This window comes from Lissotriton helveticus, chromosome 4_1 (genome assembly GCF_964261635.1).
Source record: "Lissotriton helveticus chromosome 4_1, aLisHel1.1, whole genome shotgun sequence".
Lineage (NCBI taxonomy): Eukaryota > Metazoa > Chordata > Amphibia > Caudata > Salamandridae > Lissotriton > Lissotriton helveticus.
Window position 1 is genome coordinate 709,910,942 of NC_136063.1, and position 22,925 is coordinate 709,933,866.

Here is a 22,925-nt window from a genome sequence, read left to right on the forward strand (position 1 = left end):
TTTCGGGAGTGGCCATAAAATAACAAAGAGAACCTTGAAGAACAGCGCTAAACAGGAGGTCTTAAGTTTCCCAAGTAACTCTACCAAGATGAAAGTTTGTCTCAATCCAATTGAACACATATTTCAAGTTAATACATCAACTACAGAAACAAATTGAGGAATGTGTCTCCAACTGTAAGAGTTCTTCATTCCTCCCACGTACCAGAGAGATAATGTTTGTGACATAGCCAGATTAAAATCTCAGTACATAGGTCTCTCTAAACGGAAGCCTAGCTAAGAAAGGTAGTCTATGAAGATGTCTCAATAGCAGTGCCATTTTCCTCCAGCCACTACCTTAACTCCAGAATACAATGCCACTTGTGGATAGGTTGGTACAGCTTTGGTAGGACAACAAAACACAGAGTTCCCAGCACCAATCATGGACATGAATCTACACAGCAGAGCAAAATTGAGACCACTAAAACAACTTAATTGTTATGTAGAAATAGCGAGTCAGCAGTTTGCCGCCAATCTTTTTAATGTTTGGATTGATGCCTAGCTGGGGAATGTGCAGGAATGACAGATATGTGGCAAAAGGATAACAAGCAGTGTGTGGCAGCTTGAGAAGCATGCACTCCAGAAAAGTAAAATATAATAAAGCAGAGAACAGCAGTGTTCAATCATTAGTGTTGATCTACATACCTGGGAAGGACTTAACACTTTGGGAATCGTGATAAAGAGCCACAAACCTCCTTAACACAGTCCTTTCTCGGAAGGGTCAGGAGTCAGAGTCTGCCAGCTTTTTGAATTCTGCCTTCTGGTCACCAGTACGTGAATGTATTGTTAAAACGTGCTGTGAATGTAGGGATCCAAACACCTCCTGCTCTGAGGCAATCATGAAAATGAAACCTATTTACTACAAATCTATTGAGGATAAGCACGTTAAAAATTTACAGGAACAACGCTGGCTGCCACCGTTTCAGCTGTTTCATATATGCCTCCATGAACAACTTTTAGTAAGGGGCCTGCAGGTCTATGTAAATAGACAAAGGCACTCAATGATCATGAATGGAGGTAAAAATAGAACAAGAATAGTTTTGTGAAGTTTTGAGGCACAGGGAAATTTCAACAAGTATGCAAAACAAGCACCTATTACAGCACTTGATAATAATTATGGTATGCACGTGTGTGATATAAGCACTCCAATTTGCACTTAGCGTGTAAGAAAAAATGGATGTAGACGAGTGGACACTTCATTTCAAGCTGCTGTGTATTGTTCAACAATTCATACATGATCATAATGCTCCTGTGCAATGCAAGTCCATTTCAGGCCAATACATTTTGACTTACATAATTCCAAGATGGTTATACCACCCATCCTATTAGGATTTCTATTACCGTTGAGGGTATGGGAAGTCAAGAGGGAACATTGAGCTGTGAAGATAGACACTCGGAATGCCGCTTATGTCTAGAACAAGAAATGTAAAGAAAGGTCAGCCAACATCCCCTGAATTCTGGGAGGTCCGGTTTGAGGAGGCTTCTGCTAGAAGAAAGTATTAGGGACACAGAATGATTAATGAGGTGACCTCTGCTTCTTCAGGTTCAGCCCACTTCTTGGTTGAGGTTCACCTTTTAACACTGGGGGTGCAAAAAGTAGGCACAGCCAGGAAACTGTCCCGCACTCTTTTCCGTATAGTATTTTCGAAGTCTTCCTTGCCACACCCAGAAAAAACACGTTGGGCTCCAACACAGAGTTTACTCGGGGGGCACTAGTCAACAAATATCACTATTGAAATCATAATTTTCTTATGTTTTCCTAACAACTTGGAATGTTTGAGCAATCATTTGACACAGGTAATATCAATTACACTTGCGTCCCATCACAAGGACACGGTCACATGTTCATTGCATTATTATGCAGTGATTGGCAGGGAAGAAGTTCAACTATGACACATCACATATAACATTGACCAACCTGCCCCTCAACCGTAACTGCAATCCTTCAAATTCTTTTCCTTAGATAGTCCAGTGCACGGTTTTTCCAAGTGTATCAAATGTCCTAGTGCAGGGAAGTTATGTGGATGGGACTATAGCACATCCGTTGCTGAACGGCACTCGCAATAATGAGGTTCAAACATCTTTCTTATTACCACTTACCGATGGCGAGGTCTCCGCAGCCAGTCGTGCTGCATATCTGGCGATCAGTCTATGCTCCTCATCGAGTCTGTTTGGGCTCTCAAGCATGCTGTCAAGAGGGAAAGGGGGTGAAGGATAAGTCACTTGGATTATTTGAATGTTAATGTACAGAAATGCTATAGCATTCAATGCTACTTCCTCCTGGTTGCACTTTGCTATCTTAGAATTCATACAGGTTTTAAATGACACGTTACAGGCACACTACAGGCTCAAAAAGACTTCATACATTTTAGCGTGAAGCTTTTCAAATAGTCATTTTCGATATAAACTGTAACTCAGAACATATGGCAATGTAACTTCTTTCAAGGCCAACCTTTTTTTATTTTATATCTTCTTCCTGTATTGTAAAAGTCCTCATGGGTATTTAGGACTTCACATATCTCAAATATTACAGTGAGTAAACATGTGAAAAAGCTCAATACACCATCCAAAATACCACAGAAACGAAATATTACCTGTGATCATAGCGGATGACCGAGAAATCCATAGAGGAAGAAATCCAAGTTCTAAGCGAGAATAGCACTTGAAAATGAAGTGACTTCAAGCTCTTATGAACTTTTCTCCGGTCAAGGGTGATGAAAATGGCTACAGTCAAAGGCTTAGGCAAAATAGAAGGTTGCTGTTCTCCATTCAGATGTGAGTGACAGAGCTCCAAATGAGAGAATTAAGCAAAGTCTGATGAGTGGGTGAATACACCTAAAGAGTAGTAATCTAAGAGTACACTTATACAGATTCAGTTCCGGTGGCCGACTCAAAAGGTCTTTGTACATCACAAGGCGCACATTCTATCACAATTTCATTGAAAAGACTCCAAAGGCATCTACCTGACTTGTTCCTGTTGTAGTCCCGCAAAATATGACTCATAGTCTTGCTCACATCAAATTAATATTGTGAGCAAGATTATGGATGAAAGGCATCATATTTTGGTTGCATATTAACTATAGGACCTTCACCCCGCCCGAATCATCAATTGGTCTGTTGTGTCATTCACATTATTCTTCCCCTCACTACTGAATACACAATGGGGTAATGGGTCAGTCCACTTTATCTAGTGGTAAACTTCACAGTGAGTGACAGCATTCAGATCTTTCACAAACAGCACCTCAACACAGAGTACTTCCCTTCAGTGCCAAGGACTACTGTGGCAATGTGTGTTTTAAGCCAATTTTCTATGTTGGTGAGGGCCTAAAAAGCTCATCCAACAATACCATTTTACAAAACCCCTGACAAAAACAAAATAAGCATTGAAAAAGCTTTAAGGCTGTTAGCCAACACCAGACCTATTGCCTTTGCTAATGCTTGCTTATTTTTAAACCTGTGGCCTGGAGTTCCATCTGCCACAAGGACAGACAGTCAATACATCATAAGGCCTTTCCTATTTAGAGCAGACCTTCCAGTGTATACTCTTCTTGCTTGGGTCCACTATTTGAGGCATAGTTAACCTGGGTAGGAAAAAATGATCAATGCCCTAACACGCAAGGAGAAAATGCCTCCTTCCATTCACATCAGTACCACAGATTTACGCAGTTTAAAACAAAATGGTACCTAAATGACATAACATGGCAGCTGGCCAACTAGCATTACAATTTTGACGGAATTGCTACCACTGTGAAGGCGGAAGCATTTTTGCCAAAATGATCCCTGCCAAACCAGCGGGGAACGTAGTACAGAGGAAAATCTTGAGGCTGACATTCGTGGGTTTCGGCTTCACCGTATAATTCTCAGGCTGCCCGACATTCTATGAATGACCCTAAAGACTGGTGATGACCACAGCTTATCCATGATATGCACGACAGGAATTTGAAACCGAGGCAAAGAAAGGACTGTACAATGGACATACCTGGCTCAACCAACATATAACCGTACCACAATTTTGTGAGACGGCCAGAGCGAAATCAGGGCTGAAGATTTTTTGACAATGATCTCAGGGCCAGCTCAAAATGTCAGGGCTGGATTGCAATTTGAACACGTCCCCAGTTAGGGCAAAATGTAATGGGTGAAAAAATCTTTCTTTAAAGCTTTAATTTTAGTTTTCAGGAATAACAAATGTGACAAAGCCATAGACAAGAATGGCATTGCTGACAGAGTTTGCAGTTACACATGGAACATATAAAAAAAGTAATAATCATCTGTACAAATAATTGTATATCAAGGATTACCATACATGCGGAGATTAGACTCCGATGTCTAATCACAGTATAAAGTCACATGAATTCCAGAGCCTCCATATTACTATGGGCCAAGATGTGTTGCGGTGTCTCATCCCGCAGTTCTGCATCCCCCTTCATGGATTTATCCACAACCGGTCAGAAGGTACCCCTCATGAATGTGCAGAGGGTCTGCCACTGAAGGGCACCTCTGTTTTAGGATCATCGCTTATAAGGGAAGACTGCAAATATCCAGTGGTCTGCTGAGGGCAGGTTGCATGTGAGACTACATAGGACACCTTCATGCAGCCTGTCTGCCATCTTGGGCAATGGGCCTCTCTGCCAAGACACAGAGACTCTTTGCTGAGCTCGAAGTAATAACAAGGCACCGAGTCTCCTGCTTGAAGCTGGGGTCCAGGCAACATTTTCCAGCACAACTGTCAATGGGGAGGGCTACACGGAACATTGGGTATCTTTTGTAATCTAACCAAATATCAAAGTCCAAAATTCAAGACCACCAGGGTAATTCCATGCTAAATGGAGACAGTTTGCTCGGGGATAGGAACATTGCTGGCAGGCATGGCTTATATTGGGTCAAAACGTTGTAGTCACGATAGAAGCAGAATTAGAGTTTAAAAAGTATTTGTCCGTGGCTATAATTCATAAATATAGCTAACAGTGCCACATCTTCTCCTCATTGTCGAAGCACAGGTGTGACTCCCAGTGGGCCCATTCGGGATGGCTCAAGGTCACAAGCACATTCATGTACATCAAGTATAGTCTAGAGACCCATCCTCTAGTATTCAATGAGTTAATCATCTGCCAAAGGCGAGAAACTCAGCGGCTCCCCTGGGAAGTTTGTACAGGTGGGGAAGAGTAGTGTTCCGGACCCTGAAGTATGCAAGTGCATCTAATGAAGTTGTGGTAGAGGAGTCTCCATACTGATCCAAGATTAGAAAAGTTACATCCCTGAATAAATGACCCTTGCACGCCTCCTTCAGTGTCTTGGGCCAAGGTTAGTAAGGGTTTATTTCACATCATGTCAGGTCAGGTGAGTAGAGCTGAGCAGTAGCTGAAGACTTCAATGGCTGAGAGTTCTAGATGTAAAATACCATGACCTCGCAGCAGGTTCTCCCTGAAGCGCTTGTGAAACAGTGACATTCAAGGCATTCAATTACTAGCAGACTAACGGAGAAAGAAGAAGCTGCTACCAAGGAAGAGGCAGTGGAGGTTGCTTACCAAAAGAGCCATATTTAACTGACAATAACTTACATACAGCTGCGTTGAGTGGTAGAAACATATCGACATTTTCACAAGTGATTAGTGACATTAGCAAATGTTGACATGTTCTAAAAAAGTGGTGAAATGGAAAGCACACACTATCACCCTTGGTAAGCACAGTGTCCTGGTTATAGTGTAAGCAAAACAAAAATGTATGTAAAACTGCCCATCGATTTCAAATTTGAAAGGCCGATCACAAACGGCACAGTTATGGAAAATCTAGTTATTAAGGTCAGTAGGTTTACTCCCTTATAGGTGTGGAGAACCAAAAGTTCTTGGAGCTCCCAAATATCTTTCAGAAGTATTCTAAGGCCCTTATTCACTAGCCTCCTAACTTCACTAGTATTTCCTTACTTTCTGCATTAATGATACTGGGGGAAACGTTAACTCCAGAGGTGGGGAAATCTGACCTAATAATGAGTTGTACTCTGAAGATACACTAAGAAATGAGTAATTACTGGGGGGATGGAAATTCTGGGTCCAATTGCCCTGATGATGCCTCATTTTCCCTCAGACCTTTACACAGAGATTTCTGCTCGTTCTCTGACATCTCATATTTTCGATGTGGCTGATAATTGCTGTTTGCACCCCATTGGAATTAAGAGTAACCCATCATGTGGGCGTGGCTTTTTGAACCAGGCTCCAAATGTTAAATCCTAATACTTTTGTAGATTTCTGACTATTTGGGAATTCTCAAAAATCCCCTGTAAATTTGCATGAGCACTCCCGCCCCCCCCCCCTTCTCAATCCTTACACCTTTTCCTTACCAATCTACAGGAGTGGGCCTGGCAGAAACATGCATTTAAAAGTCAAAATGTATTTCCTCTTTTTCCAACAGGAAGATGTTTCCTCCGTAGCTCCATGAGATATGTGGATGTTTTCAACACTAATTTGCAAACTTAGACCAGCATTTATTGACACTAATTATTGGTGCATAATAAGCACCTGAAATAGTTACGTTTATTTTGGGTATTCACTATTTTCCAAGACCCCCTATTCCTGCCTCTTACCATTGGTAACACAATATTCAAGCCCCTACTCCTAGACGCAGGATTGTTTTGCAAATGAGCCCTCTGTACATGAAAATGTAAGTACATACTGATTCCATGACCCAGGATTACACCCTCCCACCCATCCCCATAAATGGCATTTTTGCAGAGCTATGTTAAACTTGGATGCACAAAAGTTATGTGAAACGAACTCTAAACGTTGAATGTTAAGGCAGTGCAGAGAAGCAGAATTTGGGACAGTGGCACTCCCCCTACACATTTAATACTTTGTACATTGCTCAGTCCGCAGAAAGAAGAAATGGGGTCCTAGAGATTAGTAAATCGCGTTGTCATTAAATATATGCTTCTGAGAGCTTGGCTGTAATATGGACACTCATTATTCTCAGACATGAGCCATTATTATTCTCATGTGTAATGAAGTAATTGAATAGCCTGCCAGGGACACAGACGTATGTAATATCAGTAGAGTACTTTTACAACCTGACTCGTTTAGCTGCAGTTCAGATTTAGAACTTGTAGGGATCAGCAAAAATATGAGATGAAACCAGAGAAACAATTTAACAAGCAAAACCTCAAAATAATGCAGCCAAGGGTCTGAGCAGGGATGCTCCGGTAAAACAACAGAACAAACGCATGCATGCTGTAATGATTCGTATAAGCCTATGAGATAATACAGCATCATCAAGAGAACTTGGAAGACTTATATCACCGGCTCAGCCTCGACTGCTGGGGTCAAACGTGTTATTAGAATTTTGGAATGTTGAGCGTTCCGTTGAAGACAATAGACTCCTACCTGCCAGTAGTGATGGGAGACCTTCTGCTCCAAAATGTCAACGTTTGTTTTTGTGTTTCTCCCATTTTAATTTAGAACATTCAACCCTTATTGGTAAGAGTGTTCTAATAGCTTTATAGCCCTTCTGCCTCAGGCTATACTGGTTGTTAAATGCTTGCTCCCTCATTATAGGCTCTCTCCTATGGCTCAGGCCTGTAACTCAGGTTCAGGGACTGTAACAACCAGCTTAGCCCTCTGCACTAGGCTATAATGCTATACTGCAGTATGTGGCATAGTGCCTTACATGATGCACTAAGTGGCATAACACCCTATGTAATGATCAGCAGAGAGGGAGGACTAGCTAATTAACTTGCGACGGAGTAAGGAGAATCACCCCATTCAGAGGCTTGGTCTGAGGCAAGTGGATGGGCTTATCTTTAAAATAACATTTCCCTGTCCTGTTTGAGCAAGGGTAAACTGAGGAGTTCTGGACTTCAAGTCTAGTGGGGCTAATGAAAGGATTAGAATGTTGAATGCCATGGAGGATGAGGTGCTGTATGGGATTTGCCAATGTCCTCTTCTATTTTGGATGAACACTGCCAAGGCCATGCCCTCAGGTGCCTGCTAATTAATTCTTCAGTGTGAAGAGATGCTGTCCGGTTAGTTCTTTGCACAACTTGTTGTTAATACTCTTTCTGAGTTTTACAAGCTAGAAGATGAATAGATCCCATTTTGCTACTGTTTCCTACCCTGGATGCACACATTTTCAGCTGAGTCCAAGGACAGGGATGCACCTAATGCTTTGGTCTTGCCGGCCCCACAAATTACTGCGTTTCTTGACATGAACATGTCCTCATTTTAGCTAATTCTGAGCTTGCAATCTATCATTTTACACGAAAGGATCAGAACTATTTTTTTTCGCACAACTATGAAGTTCACCCGCACTCAGGGCTCCACACTCATCAAGGATTGAGATTTAGGAAGTGGGAAGAGTTCAGTAGGCTCTACATAATTCCTTATCGTGGTATAAGAGGACGAAGAGCATTAATCATCATTGGCATTAGAAAGGACTATATCATCTTCTCTAACAGAATGGCCAAAGTGGGGTGGATTCCTGGCCGTTGGGGGAAGTAGAGATGGCAGGGGTGCTTTTGCCAAAACAGAGCTGTCAGGGGCATGTGTAAAACAGAGTGAATGGCCTCCCAAGTACATGAGTCAACAAGTCCGCGAAGAGTAATACTAGACATACTGTGAGATTAAGACATGCAATCCAGCCCAGATCATCGTTGAATGCCTTTCATGTCTCAGCCAGACCTGGTTGATGGTAAAGTGAGCATACCATTCTGGTAGCTATTTTCGTCAAACAGGGAGGTAAGCAGATGTCAAAGAACCCTGTGTTGGAGTGCCATTAGGAAAAACGAAGGCACAGAAATATAGAAATGTCTGCGCATGCTGGGAAAGTATCATATCACTAGTTGAGGACATTGTTCCTGGGAGGCAAAATGATTGAAGTTGTGTTGTCCCTATTTGTGCCACAGCACACGTTTAAACATCATGGTGAATGCGCTGCCCTCAGGGTAACCGGGACCTTGGGCTGCCCTGTGAAATAAGGAGTAGCTCCTTCAAAGCTGCTCCGTGGTTCTCTGAGCGGGCGGCAACCGGCCTGCACTTTTAAGAGGGGTCAGAGATCCCCCAGCAGGCGCGTATAGTGAGTAACTGTACCTACCAGCAGGAGGATGTGTTCTAATGTTTTGCTACTCAGGAGGGATGAAGATCCTTTGAGGGGTTTGGGTTTGTTTTGATCGATTTTAGAAGCAGCAGATCACATTACATAATGAACAAAACACTTGAGGGATTGGAAGAAAGCTCCAAATCAGTAATCAGGGCCTAGAAAGCAATGAAGGGCCTGCTCAGTCTTTGCTCAGGACTGAAGTCTGACTTGTCTTTTGACACACTTCTTCTGGTAAGTGGTGCCTTTCAATTGCTACCTCCTTCAGAAAGGCCACCCAGGACTGAATTAATTAAGGTCTCTCTCCACGGTCTTTTGTTTTACCTGCAAAAACATGTCACGTTCACAATAGCGGCTGCTATGGGGCAGTAGTGGTGGCGTGGGAGGGAGGGAGGGAGCCGGGGTTAAGAAAAAAAGAAAATTGCACTTACCTGCTGGCCGCCGTTTCTCCTCCCTCCTCTTCGGTCGATGCAATCACACCGCTGCTGTCATCAGCATGACAGCAGCGTAATAGTGCATGCTAAATTCTACAACTTAAACTCTCTTCCAAATGAACTGCCAGGCAGAACAGCATCACACCCCACAAAACTCCATCATGCAATTTGAAACAATATCACACTACACAAAACTTTCCTTTACCCCACACAAAAGCGTGATAAAAAAACTTGAACCATCATAGCAAACAGTCAATTAACATCAGTAATCGTCCAAAGCATGAGCTCCAAACGAGATGAAGAGCCATCCCCTCTAACTAACGTGGAATGATCCAATGATCAAGAGACCCATGCTTGCATCGAATAACTCCAATGAAGAACACTGCCTCCTGACGAAGGAAGGGCACATCCCCCTTGTGACTAAGGTTCAAGGATGCCAAGCATGCACCAAAGACCTCATGCCAAGAAACAACCAACATGGTGGAACTTTATCTCTCATAACAAACATAGAGGAGGCCCCCAGAAGAGGTTGACTGGCCATGTATAAGTAAGCTAATGTGATGTTTGCACTCAGAGACAAACAAAACATAAATGTATATGGGGTTCCCTCCGGTGGAATAAACAGAAAGAAGAACCAAAGAACACATGCAAACACACTGCACTCCGCCGCTTGGTAAGGGCACGTTATGTAGTCCAAAATACGCAGGATAATCTGGATTTTACTCTTCAAAGCAAAGAACTTGAACAGCAAAAGATATTCAAACGTATTGACTCTCTGCAGCCAATGAGGCTCATAGTGCACAAAGAATAATCACCAGATGAACTAGACGACTACTAAAATATCCCTTTCACACACAGAAACTATACCTCTCAGCCTTACAAGGTCAACCCGTGTGACATCACAGAAGTGACGTGCATTTGACGGTGTTGCATCACAGGATGTGACCTCCCTTGCTCGTCTAACACAGTCCTATAATATTACAATTTTTTACATATAAATTCAAAAGTACATCTCTTAACGCCCATGGAATGGTAAATTCTTCCAACCTTCCTAGGTTATCACGCATGGTGAACATATTGGCCCACAAATGCCACGTCCAGTTTGAGCCCTTCCTGCTTGCACTGACAATCAACCTTATACCTGTGAATCAAACTCTCAATAGAAGGGCCTTAGATTTCCTATCTGAGCTGCCCCTCTCTGTAAGAATTCTGCATTCTTTCCTGAAGGTAGTGGGATAGGTTAAAGTGCAACTTGGATGAAAGGCAGTGAGACGAGTCGGAGGGAAAGGGAGACAACCCAACCAGACAGTGGCCGTGAGATGGAAACGGGGAACAACGCATCAGCCCACACAGCGTTCCTTGGTTGGGACACTTAGACACATGGCTCTCTGCACAATAATGCACAGAGTGTTGGTAATGAGACAGGGAGGGAAGGGAGGACACCATATGGGGTGAATGTGGGAGTACATGAAGTGACGCTCACAGGTACCATATGCCACAGTGCTGCTGTTATCCGTGCCCCAGTGGAAAGTAACAAAGAAACGAATGGTCCTAGTGTGGTTAAGTGTTTGGCTGCACTGCAGAATGAGCACAGCTCATTGTCTCAGTATAGCCAACTTGACGGAACCATGATGCGAGCACGTCCTATGTCAGCAAAGTGTCTGACCCACTTAGTGGCAGGTCAAAGTACTGAGTAAGGTACACAGGGGTGGAAGGCTGTGTTTTTATTTCTGTCAACGAGATGTTGTGATGGAAGGATTTAGTGAGAAACATTGTGTTATGCATATGGCGATTAGGGAGTTCCAAACCACTTAAGATAATTCGCCCTATAGATATGATTTCCTTAAAGCTCAGCGTGAGCACATGAGCTGGAAAGTGTGAACTATGTTGGAGTATAAGATGAAGAGATTCAAAATACTGACGTGCTGCAATATTTATCACATCAAAGGTATTTATTAACCACTTATTTTCATAAGTTTGTAATACACAACACATAATGTGTGCAAAAGTTCAGTTAGCATTGAAAAAATCCATAAAATTGTGTTGAAAAATATAGAAGGATTTGAACCTCTGTAAGTTTTAAGCCATGGCCGTGTAGGAGTGCCCCAAGAAGAGAATGAACATAGTGAAGAAAACTGCATCTTATAACATGAAGTGAACTCCAAACAATAATTAAGTAATTCCTGACTGTTTTAACTTAGAGCCTCAGGTATGTGAATCATTGTTTTTAAATCAAACCGGAAGTGAAGAATCAAATCATACCTCTTGAAGGTGATATGGATGCCCACTTGGAGTTCCTTACTTGTCATTCATTATTTATAGAGGGTCAAAGGATGAATCTGTTGGGTGTATTTCCCTAGTATTTTTAGCTAAAGCATTTCGACCTGATGTGGCGGAGTTAGGGGATTACAACAAACATTCTAGAGAGGCACTGCGATACATCTCATTCTGCTTGGTGGTCTTCCAATGGTTGATGTCACCCATTCGAAGTGATAGCTGACGGCTAGGTGGTATCTTCAGGGCAGAAGACTCTAAACACTAGAAAGGAGCTGGGTGTGATGCTTGCTACAGTCTCCTTCACTAACTATTACACTGTGCTATCTAATGAAATCATCAACGTGTTCAACTTACACCCTAGAAGGATGTGCAAATGAACTGTGAGGCGCTGTCCTTGCGCAAGGATGAACATTCTAAGCTAGTTCTCCAAGTGAAAGTCAAGCAGGCAGTGTTCGTGAATGAATAAGGCGATTATTATTGAAGGTAATTTGGAGGGACCCATTATATTTTAGCACTGAGATGATCAGCAGGAAAGACGCTGCATCCCTTATCGGAGTCATGAAGGACACTCTCATGGAGAAGAGGACCCCAGTAGCAATGAAGCTATACTAGGAGAATAACACAGTGAAACAGCAAGCCTTGTGAGAATAAATGACAGGCCTCCTAGGACGTACAATCACAAACAACCACATCATTCATTACCCTCGCCATTTGTAATTACAAAACTAAGGGGGCAGCGTGAGCAAAAAACTCTCAACTGACAGGAAAGTGCAACTATCTCTGTACTCCATTAAGCAATTTGGTCATTATAATGTACTGTGATGTGATGGATAAACACTACTGACACAATACTGGACTGCCCAATCAATGAACAAGGTTTACTACCTCAAGTAAACTGTTGTGTGTAAAAAAATCTTTCTACTTCCAAAACACCTTTCCAGGGCGAGATTTAGGCTGGAGCTCGGGCAGGTCATACAATCATTAGCCCTTAAGGCCGACTTTCTAAATTATTATTACCGAATTCTAAAATCTCCGAGGGAATCCATAAAGAGCTGCCTCAGAGACACATCCAAAAAACCGGCTCGCCATGGAATAAATAGCTTACAAGAGCCATGACCAGCTTTGAAATGAATAAACCAGCACTCGCTCTCCCCTGCATTTCATACACCATCTGGAAATCACATATTAATAAACAAGTCCAGCTAGTTTTGTTCCAGCAAGACCAGGCCACATTAAAAACCTTATCTTTCCTGACCCCGCTGAATGACTTATACCTAGTAAACAAACCTCAGAACCTATCTTACTGTCACGCTTAACCCTAAAACCAGGAGAGAGATTATGTGCATACGATTGCTGGCACTTCCAACTACGGATTTCAGCAAGGCCTGGGCAAACCAAAACACTGAAGGAGCATGTCGACTGTGTGATTACAAATGTGAATCATGGCTACACCTCCTGTGCTGTTACCCGGCCTTAGCCACAGAAAGGAGGATTCTTCTGAGATAACTATGCCCGAGAGAAAAAGTAACCACCTGCTATGAGGCTTCTGCAGTATGTTTCGCACAAAAAGAACCTCACATCCTGGCCCGCTGTGGAAGATTTATACAAGTGATCAGAGGTGCTATGTACCCCGGAACTGCCCCCATCCCAGCTCTCGCAAGGACAAAACGTTGGTACTGGACTATTTTAAAAAAAACACAGGACCGTCAAAGAACACTTCCCAACACAGTCGATAAGCACAACCACTCTATAAGAGGAAGAGTATCAGCGTGTGGAATGGTAACAAAATAAGTTCAGCAGACTTGAGGAGCCAGACTGCTGTTACTTTCACAGTGGACTGGACAAAGAACAACGGCCAACAGCAAACATGTGAAGAAGCACAGAGTCAAACGTTAGGACTCAACTATTGCACCTTACCAGAGTTTTTAACTTCTATGAATTGTGTTATTTTTTCCTTTAATATTTGTATTGTAATGCAATGGTTTTAATTAACTTATGCAAATAAATCCATTTCATTCATTAAACTGTTGTGTGCTTTAATAATTTACACATGCATGTAATGTAACGTAACAGGTTTTTTGTATAGCACATACTCGCAAATTACTTCGTCTCCTAATGCTTTGATGTAGAGCTTGCTTGGACTTGTGGATTTACCTATGTGACAGGGCTCTGTGGGCTAATGCCGTGGACATACCCTAGCCCAGTGAGTAAATGTGATGAGGATTGAGTCTATTTGTTTCTCTGCAGATAGGATCTGTAGAGGGACTGGACCCCACGACTTGCCATCCTAACCCTGCGGAGTCGATATGTGTTTAAGTTGTACTTCGCAGTGGTTTCTTGGGGCGCGGTCTTCTAACTCTCCACCAAACTCAAGCCAACTGTAGAAGAGCATCCCGCAGTGGCAACAAATACCATACTGCACTGGTTGGTTACTGCCTTTCTTAGGTATTGGAGGGTGAATCTTTTGGTGGGGTTACTTTCATACTTTCTGAAGAGTATTCTGCCTGGCTCCATGTCCCCCAAACCAGTGTCGTTTCTGTGTTTCTCAAAGCACCAGTACTGATTCTACCTGCTGCAGCGTTTGGTCCAATTATGCTAATTTGTTTTATCACATAATTCAATGTTCACATGGGTTCCATCATTTGCAATGTGATTGACACATGATTCTTTTATTTTCAGGTGTCTCCTCTGTATAGTTTGCATCCTGATGACCAATCTCTAAATAATTGTGTATTTAAGCATTGTCAACTATTACAATGGACTGTATTTAAATTGATCTAGGATTTCAATAATTCTTCCACTGGGAGTGTTGCTTGAACATATATATGTCCTTATTAGTCATATGTATAATGTGCATTTTGTCCAGCACCTGTGCACAATTCATTCACCTTGTCACTTTCACTGTGCCACTACACCAATAAGTTGTAACAGCAAAATGCCTCTCAGACCACAGGTCAATGGCTATTTCATCAGTGCAGGGCTCCAAAAGTTGTCTCCACAAGTTGTCTCCACTTGTGTACAATTAATGAACTATAATTACTTGTATAATCTTAATAAGAATTTTTTTAGCGTTTTCCCTATCCTACATTGATATGTGCAACTCATTTATTTCAGACATAATCATTACTCATAAAGCAGGTAGGTTGACGGTGTCAAACATTTATCTCTGAATGAAACAATGAGATGGAACAATAACATACATAACTACATTTTGGACAAAATCAATACATTAATCGAAACAGAACACAAATGAAAATATCACAGACAAAATGTGTTGATACATTCTACACAGTGAACATACTAAACGTTACATACATTACGACAAATAGAAGCCCTTGTTCTAAGATTATTTCTCTAAAAACCAAGGAATTGAGTTTTTGTCTCAATATAAGACTTTTCTATTGTAATCAAAAACAATTGTTAATCGCAACATAAACCTTACTAGTAGAGGTTCTGTGTAACTATTGCTGTGGAAGTCAAGGCCTACACTTCATCCATAGGGACCACATGTGTCTTTATTATTGGTCCTACCCTGTCACAGGGCTACTGTGTTGCCCCTTATTTGTAAGAAAGGCCACCTTAGAATGGCATTTGCTTCACAGATTAGAAACCAGACCCAATGTTTCAATGCCTCGAAGACTCATGCTTGAGGAGGCGGTGCGAGCATCACCACATACACAAGTAACATCAGCACAGCGTGGGTGTGGATGGGTAGTTTACAGGCATTCCACTCTGTGCTGCTTGGTCGTGTCCACACACTCTTCCAATATGTGCCACCTCCTTCCCAGCCTGTGTCCCTTTGGTACCAATCTGTGTAACTTCACTGCACACGACCATGATGGAATACAGCTATACAGCACCATTCCAAGTTTGGTACACACTAACTCTGGGATTTGTCAAAGGCCTGCAGTGTGCTATCCTCACCTCTGCTGCAGACATATTTTTATGTTTTGCATATTTGTTTGCCTTGTTACAGGGATGCTAAAGTTGTGTGATTAAGCTCCTACGAGTCTAACCTCAGAGTACTCACTGTCAACAGGTCTGGCTTCAGCTATGGTGGCGCCCAGGGCGACAATCTTTTTAGACCCCCCCATGGATTTACCCCACTACGTCCCTCCAACAATATCCCTCATCTCTCCATAGACCGTCTCTTATATGCATTTTTTTTATAGCACTACTCAAACCAGTGCAGGGTTTCGCATTACTTTACATCACGCACACATTATATATACAAAGACAATGAATCACACATGTATACATAGGAAATGTTACATAAGACAATGAGGATTACAATGAGTAGGAATCACGGCATCCATTAGTCAGTATGTTTTAAGAGTGATTGATCTGGAGAAGCACAAACTTAGGATTTTAAATGTATCACTGTGGTTGGGGTTCGCTTTACTAATGAGAATGCATTTCTACCTACTTTTTAGCATCATTAGGATAATGAAAGTCTGGGGGAAAAACATAACCTTCTGATCTCTAACAAAAGGATTTCTGTGACAAATGCAGTAAACACACTGAGCCATCCAAATGAAATACAGTTCTATTATCTGCCTGGTAAACATTCTTTGCAGCAGGCATATTAACCTTCTGTGCTACTTTTTGATGAGTCAAAACTGCCACTAGACAAAACTCCCATGTCTCACCAGCATGAAAATTATTCATCAACATTATTTTGACATTTTTATTGTTGCTTGAAAACTGCTGAACACACAAGGAGCTCTGCAGCAGGTGTTTTTAAACGCATGCTAAGTCTAAACACAGAGTCACCCCAAGGTCAGTGCCAGGTGCAGCTGCTACTGATTGCACCACCTCACACCCCATCCTGGGTGTTGTGGATAGAATTCTTTTTTTTTTAACTTTATTTTCAGTTTTACACATACATGGCAATACTTAATGTTCACAGCGATGCATAGCGAGAGAGTCTGCATATCCCAATGGAGCGCGATATATGATACATGTTATTTCCAGGACAACAATAAGCAATATATTACGAATGCGAGACAAGTACCATTAACCCCCACGCCCATAGGCCCCCGTCAGCTTCTACCACAGTCTAGCCAGCCCAAACCCAACCCCAACCCACTTCCTAGCTGCAGTAACACAAAGAGCATAGGAACTATCATAGCATATAAGGATCATTTGGTACCCTCCTTCCTAGCCTACCCCTTCGGGGACAATGCCATTCGTGACTTGTGTGCCTGTAACTCCCCTTTGCTTAGCAATGTATGCTCTGTACGGGCCCCATATATCCACCGGGCGCGAGGAACTGGGCACTAACGTATTATATTCCTCACTGTTCACATTACAAAACGCCAAACCTTAAGCGTAGGGACTCTTTTACTGCCCCATAGTAACGCCACCTCACGTTTAGCCAACAGAAACCCCAGGGCTGCTAACCTCCTTACCTTTTTGGGGAAATTAACCGTGTATCCCAACATTGCAATCTCCGGCATTGGGATCAATGTCATGGAAAGTATGTCACCTAAAGTAGCGTGTATCAGTACCCAATATTGTTGCAACTTTGGACAGGTCCAGGAGAGATGGGCAAAGTCGGCTTGTGGAGCAGAACATTTCTGGCATTGGTGAGGCCTAGTGGGATAGATCATATGAGACCACGCCGGAGTGTGGTACATCCTGCGAAGAAATTTAAAATGTAGCAGTTTATGTCTACTGTTTAGGGACATCACCCTCCTAACCCTGCAGCAGTATTCCCATTGGTCATCAGTTATAGACCAACCAAAGTCTTGCTCCCATGCAGTGCGGATTTTGACGTCGGAGAAGGGGAGCCCCATCACACATCGTCTATACAATCTGGAGATTATCATGTGGATTTGAAATTTAGCCAGTGTGCGCTGTACTAAAACCTCACCAGTTATGGGGAGCCACGTGGAGTTCGGAAGTGGCAACGCCGGGGAATACATCAGGTCTAAACCTAAAAATGTACGTAACTTCTCCCATGCCCAGCACGTGGTGTATACAGTCTGAATATCATGCGGGTCCCTCTGGATCCCTTTAGGCAAAACTGAGGACAGATTCTGCTGAAGCACCAGATCCGCCTCGCCCCAGCTGCAAAAAGAAGGCCTGAGTGAGAGGGATGGGAATGTTGTTAAAAAAATATAAAAATCTCGGGAGTACCACCATTTTAATAAGGCCACTCTACTTGCTATTGACAAAGGTAGCTGTAACCACCTCTCGACCTACGATTTAAGCGAGCTGATTGCGCGCCCATAGTTCAATCTGATGATAGTGGCTGCATCTAAGTGTATGTACACCCCGAGATACTTAACTGCATCGCTGCACCACTCCAAGGGAAACTCACAGTCCCATGCAGGTGTGCTGGTTGTCAACGGGAAAATTACGGACTTGTGGCAATTAACACATGCCTGAGAACCTATCAAATCGGATAATTTCCCTGATGAGGGGATCCAAGTTAATTTGGGGCTGCCATACGTACAGAACAGTATCATCCGCATACAGAGATACCAAAAAGGGGCCAGTACGAAACTGCAGACCTCGATGTAAGTGTTTCTCTTGAAAGTGTCAAACCAATGGGTCCATTGCTAATATAAAAAGCAACGGGGACAGGGGACAACCCTGATGGGTGCCACGGGACAGACAAAATGGCGGCGAAATAGTACCGTTCAGGCGCAGTCTAGCTATGGGTTTCGTATAGAGCAGGGCTGCTGTAGAGACAAAACATTCAGGCATTCCTGTGCAGCGCATCATAGAAAGAAAAAAAGGGCCACTTAAGGGAATCAAATGCCTTTTCAGCATCAAGAAGTACCGCAGTGGCGGGAGTATTGGGGTCAATCCTATGTAATACTGTAAATAAGGTTCTCAAATGAGAGAGGTGGACCTATGAGGGACGAAGCCAGACTGTGCCGGTGAAATTATATATACCATCAATAAGGACAACCGGATGGAGATTACTTTGGCTAAAATTTTGTAATTGAGATTAAGCAGGGACAATGGACAATAGGATCCGCAGAGGGTCCTTGCCAGGCTTAGGGAGAAGTATAATTACAGCTTCTCTGAATGTGGGAGGGAGGATACCAATCTCAAGAGCCTCAGCATAAACCTCTATCAACCGTGGAACCAGTATATCCTTATAAGCATTATCAAAATCAGCGGAAAACCAGTCAAGGCCGGGCACTGAGGAACCTTTAAGTGCATCAATCACCTCCAATACACTATCCAAAGAAATGGGAAGAGCAAGGAATTCTTGCATATACTTTTCAAGATGAACCAAAGCAATTTCCGCTAGGTACTCTCCTTGCTCCCGGAGGTCCCCAGTGAGCTTAGAGGTGTATAGAATTTTAAAATACGAAAGGAAGGTGTCGCAGACATCTGGAGTGGAATGGAATACCCGGTCATTTGGGCCTTTAATTTCAGTGATATAGGCTTTATGGTGTGTAGGGTGGAGAGTGTGCGCTAAAATCTTACCGGGCCGTTCACCCTCCCCATATCTTCTGGCCATGTGTTGCTTACCAAGGAACAGTAGTTCTCGCTCAGCAGCATCTCAAAATTCCAACATCAAGGCCAATCGTCGGGCCTCGCCAGTCTCCGACCCCTCATCAGTAGTTCCAAATCAAGGGCAGCAATTTCTTGCTCAATACGTCTTAAAGTGGATCGCAAAGATCTCAAGACACCCGCATTCTTAGCTATGCATAACCCCTGATGTAGGCTTTAAAACCCTCCCAAAGCACCGCCCAGGTATCCACCGAACCAGTATTTATTTCAAAATATACCTCGATGGCCTCCCTAACTTCCTCCAAGAATACCTGATCCTGGAGTGCCCTCCCAGGGAAGCGCCATTGCCTCTCATAGCCCCCGGGTTTCGGGATGTTGAGTCGAAGCAGGACTGGGGAGTGATCCGAAAAACGTTCTTGGTAGTGTCTCCAACCCTCCTAGCCAACCACCCACCCCGGGGGAGACTAACCAGTAGTCTATTCTGGTCCAGGTATTGTGGAACCCGGAATAATGTGTATATGCTGCGAGGTGTGGGTGATGTGTACGTTCAAAGTCTACCAGCGAAAAGTGTCTACAGATGTCCTGCAATGCCATATGTGAACGGTGTTTGGAGTCAGGTGCAGAGGAGGTGCTGTCCCTGGTGGGTTCTAACAACAAATTAAAATCACCACCCATTATCAATGAAACAAGGATCCAAAGCAAAAAGGCATACCTGCAGCGCGTGGAAGAATTCCGGCGAGTCCGCATTCGGACCATATATGCCCACTAGAGCCACATTATGTCCCATCAAGGAGCCCACTACTATCTACAAGCGGTCATCGCCATCAGCTACCACCTTGTGCAGCGCAAAAGGAACTCTCTAGTGGATAAATATGGCAACCCCTCTGGCGTAACTGCTGTAATTAGAGAAATATCTGTGGGTTCCCCAGCTTGCCGCCATGAATGTAGCATCGGATTTGGACAAGTGAGTCTCCTGAATGAAAACAATATCTATGCTATGTCTAGCAACGTAATTAAGGACTTGTCGTTGTTTGCGCGTATTATTCAACCCCCTGACATTCCATGACATCAGAGAGAGCCCGGAAGGACCGGGCTGCCAGCCTACCTGCGCAATTCAGACAATATTACTGCAATCCGGAAATTAGGGAAATCAACCCAACGCCATGCATCATTGACCTGTGTATAAAGTTCTGAAAACCTGTGAGAAAACCGCAAGTGACCCCCCCCCCCCCCCCCCCCCACCACCCAGCCTCATCCCGTCCCTGGCGAGGCAGATCCCATCCCTGCAAACCAAATGATGGTGCAAGTCAAACAAGCTTCGTAATACAGTTATCGCATATACACACCGTAAACTTGCCATTTCGAACAAATCTCGGTGTTCACCATGAGGCGCAGCAACGCCACGCCAGCCGGGCAAAACTGAACACAACAATGGCGAATGGAAGATATCTCAACTATGGTAATAACATAACAGAGCCTTCACATACAAAAAATGAATCAACCAGTCCCAGGAATGTGGATATAATTCTCTGATGTGAACTCCTCCTCCCTAGGCAAAGCATGGCTTCTTAATAAACTTGCTCGCTTTGCCCTTTTATCTTGTCTTTCACTCCTTGCTGTTTCCCTCTCACCACCTCTCCACGATTTACAAGGCTGGAATAGAAAATCATAAGCAGCTCTGGCATCAGTGCCAAAATCAGCCTCTCTTCCTTCAACTCTTTGCACACCCTCTCTTCCTTCAACTCTTTGCACACTTTTGCATTGTTACATCCATCCATTCTCCCTCTCTTCTCCCTTTCTGATCGCTTTCTCTCTACCTTCACCCTCCCTCCCCCCGTTCCTTGTGGCGGCTGCAGTTTAAACTTGGGTACCTTGACAGAGTGACAGAGGCACAATGAGTGGACTGGACTTTCAAAACCCTCCACCAAGGGATCTAGCCCACCAAGGAAATGCCCAGTGAAATAAAAGGCCAGTCCTGGCCAGCTCATTTAATTACCCACAATTCTTCCAAACTTCTTTTAATCCCACTACTAACTCAGTTTTACGGCTTTCCTGCTCACGTGCTGTATCTTTTGTATCCATTCCTACTCATACCCGACACTTTCATGGTATCTCTATATTATACACAACCACATATTTCTGTTCTACAGCTCTTCTTTTCCGTTCCACTTTGCTTTACACCCATCTAACCCCTCTCTCCCTCACTCACTCTCTTCCCTGCCTCATGCTGTCATCTGTTTTCAAAGCTGTAATTTCTTTACCTCCTCCACTCTCTTACTGTACCTCAGCCTTCACTATTTCTCACCATCTTCTCTCCACCTCATACTCCGTCTTCACCCTCTCCCCCCTCACTCTATCACCACCTTGCTCTCCATGACACATCTCATCCTTCTCTCAGACTCATATGCCTATCTTTATCCACCTCTTCTCACCCTCATTTCACGTCAACAGCAATCACCTGTACCATCATGCACTCACATTACACCGCATATACCCACACGTACACATCTAACATCACACTCGGAGTGAAGCTGGCACTTCTGCCCTTCATCATTTGCATATAGTATGTGTGGAAGGAAGAATGCACTGCTGCTGTCAGGGATGAAGAGTAGCTTCTGATGTTTGCATTGTACCTGTTTTGTGCAAGTTTGAGAACCTTGTACTGCTACTGCTGCCAACTGCACTGTGTCTGGTATTTGTGATAGGGGAGCTTGGACTGCTGCTGCTCATGCAACATCTGGGTTTGTGTTAGTGAATATTGCTAAACATCTTTTAACTATGTAAGTGCTGGAATAATTGCCACTTCCAGTGCCTGCTCCATATACTGTTGTATTCCGTTGGACAGAAAAGGGACAATCATTTCTAGGAACATGTAAGCTTAGGTGCAGCTCCATATTTCCAGACTCTGTGTCTCCAGTAGGAGCTTTCACATATTCTCTCCCTTTCCAACACAAGCCCCACATTTCAAGCCTTCATGCTGTTTCTCTTTCTCTATATACATATATATATATATATTTCTCCACTCTCCTCAAAAAAGGCACGGTCACTTTGGCCTCACAGTGTCTGTACATTTCTTGAAATGAAGGGAATGGCGATATAGACGATGTGAGGAGAGTCTGTGTGGCTGACACACCATTTGGTTGGGTGTATGGTACAAGACGAGGAAGAGAATATATAGGTAAATACTCACTGCAAAAAATCACAAAGGTTTAAGTGATGTTATAATTAAGAAGAATTGTAAGAATATCTTGCTTTCTGTTAGAAAAAAACTTAGAAACTCACTGTGAAAAACAAAGTTTAGGAGATGTTATAGGTTGGTGAAACTGTCAGTAAAAACATACAATTTTAAACGAAGAAAACGACCAACATTCACCAGTCATATTTATTTCAAGCAACTATAACTTGTGCCCCTTACCATACACAGTGTTATCAATGATATTTCAGATGTTGCAGTGATGTTATCAATGATGTCATAGAACACGTCTTAAGTGGTGTAATATGTGAGATAATTAGCAGTGCTTGTGAATCCTAAAATGGCTGCCACCACATCTTTGCTGATGTGGTGGAAGCTAATCAGATCTTTTCTTTAGATCTGTTGGCTCCGTGGATCCTCCGCGGCCTGAA

The 22,925-nt window shown here is 43.2% G+C and overlaps 1 protein-coding gene across 18 annotated transcripts in view; it reads right to left on the bottom strand.

Moving 5' to 3' along the window:
• Positions 1 to 22,925, bottom strand: part of DTNA (dystrobrevin alpha) — a 658,854-nt gene that overhangs the window by 155,198 nt on the left and 480,731 nt on the right. For all 18 annotated transcript variants that reach the window (XM_078687336.1, XM_078687334.1, XM_078687333.1 and 15 more), the window contains one exon: positions 2,137 to 2,224. In XM_078687336.1, coding sequence (XP_078543462.1) covers positions 2,137 to 2,224 — 88 coding nt within the window. The remainder of the gene's footprint in view (positions 1 to 2,136; positions 2,225 to 22,925) is intronic.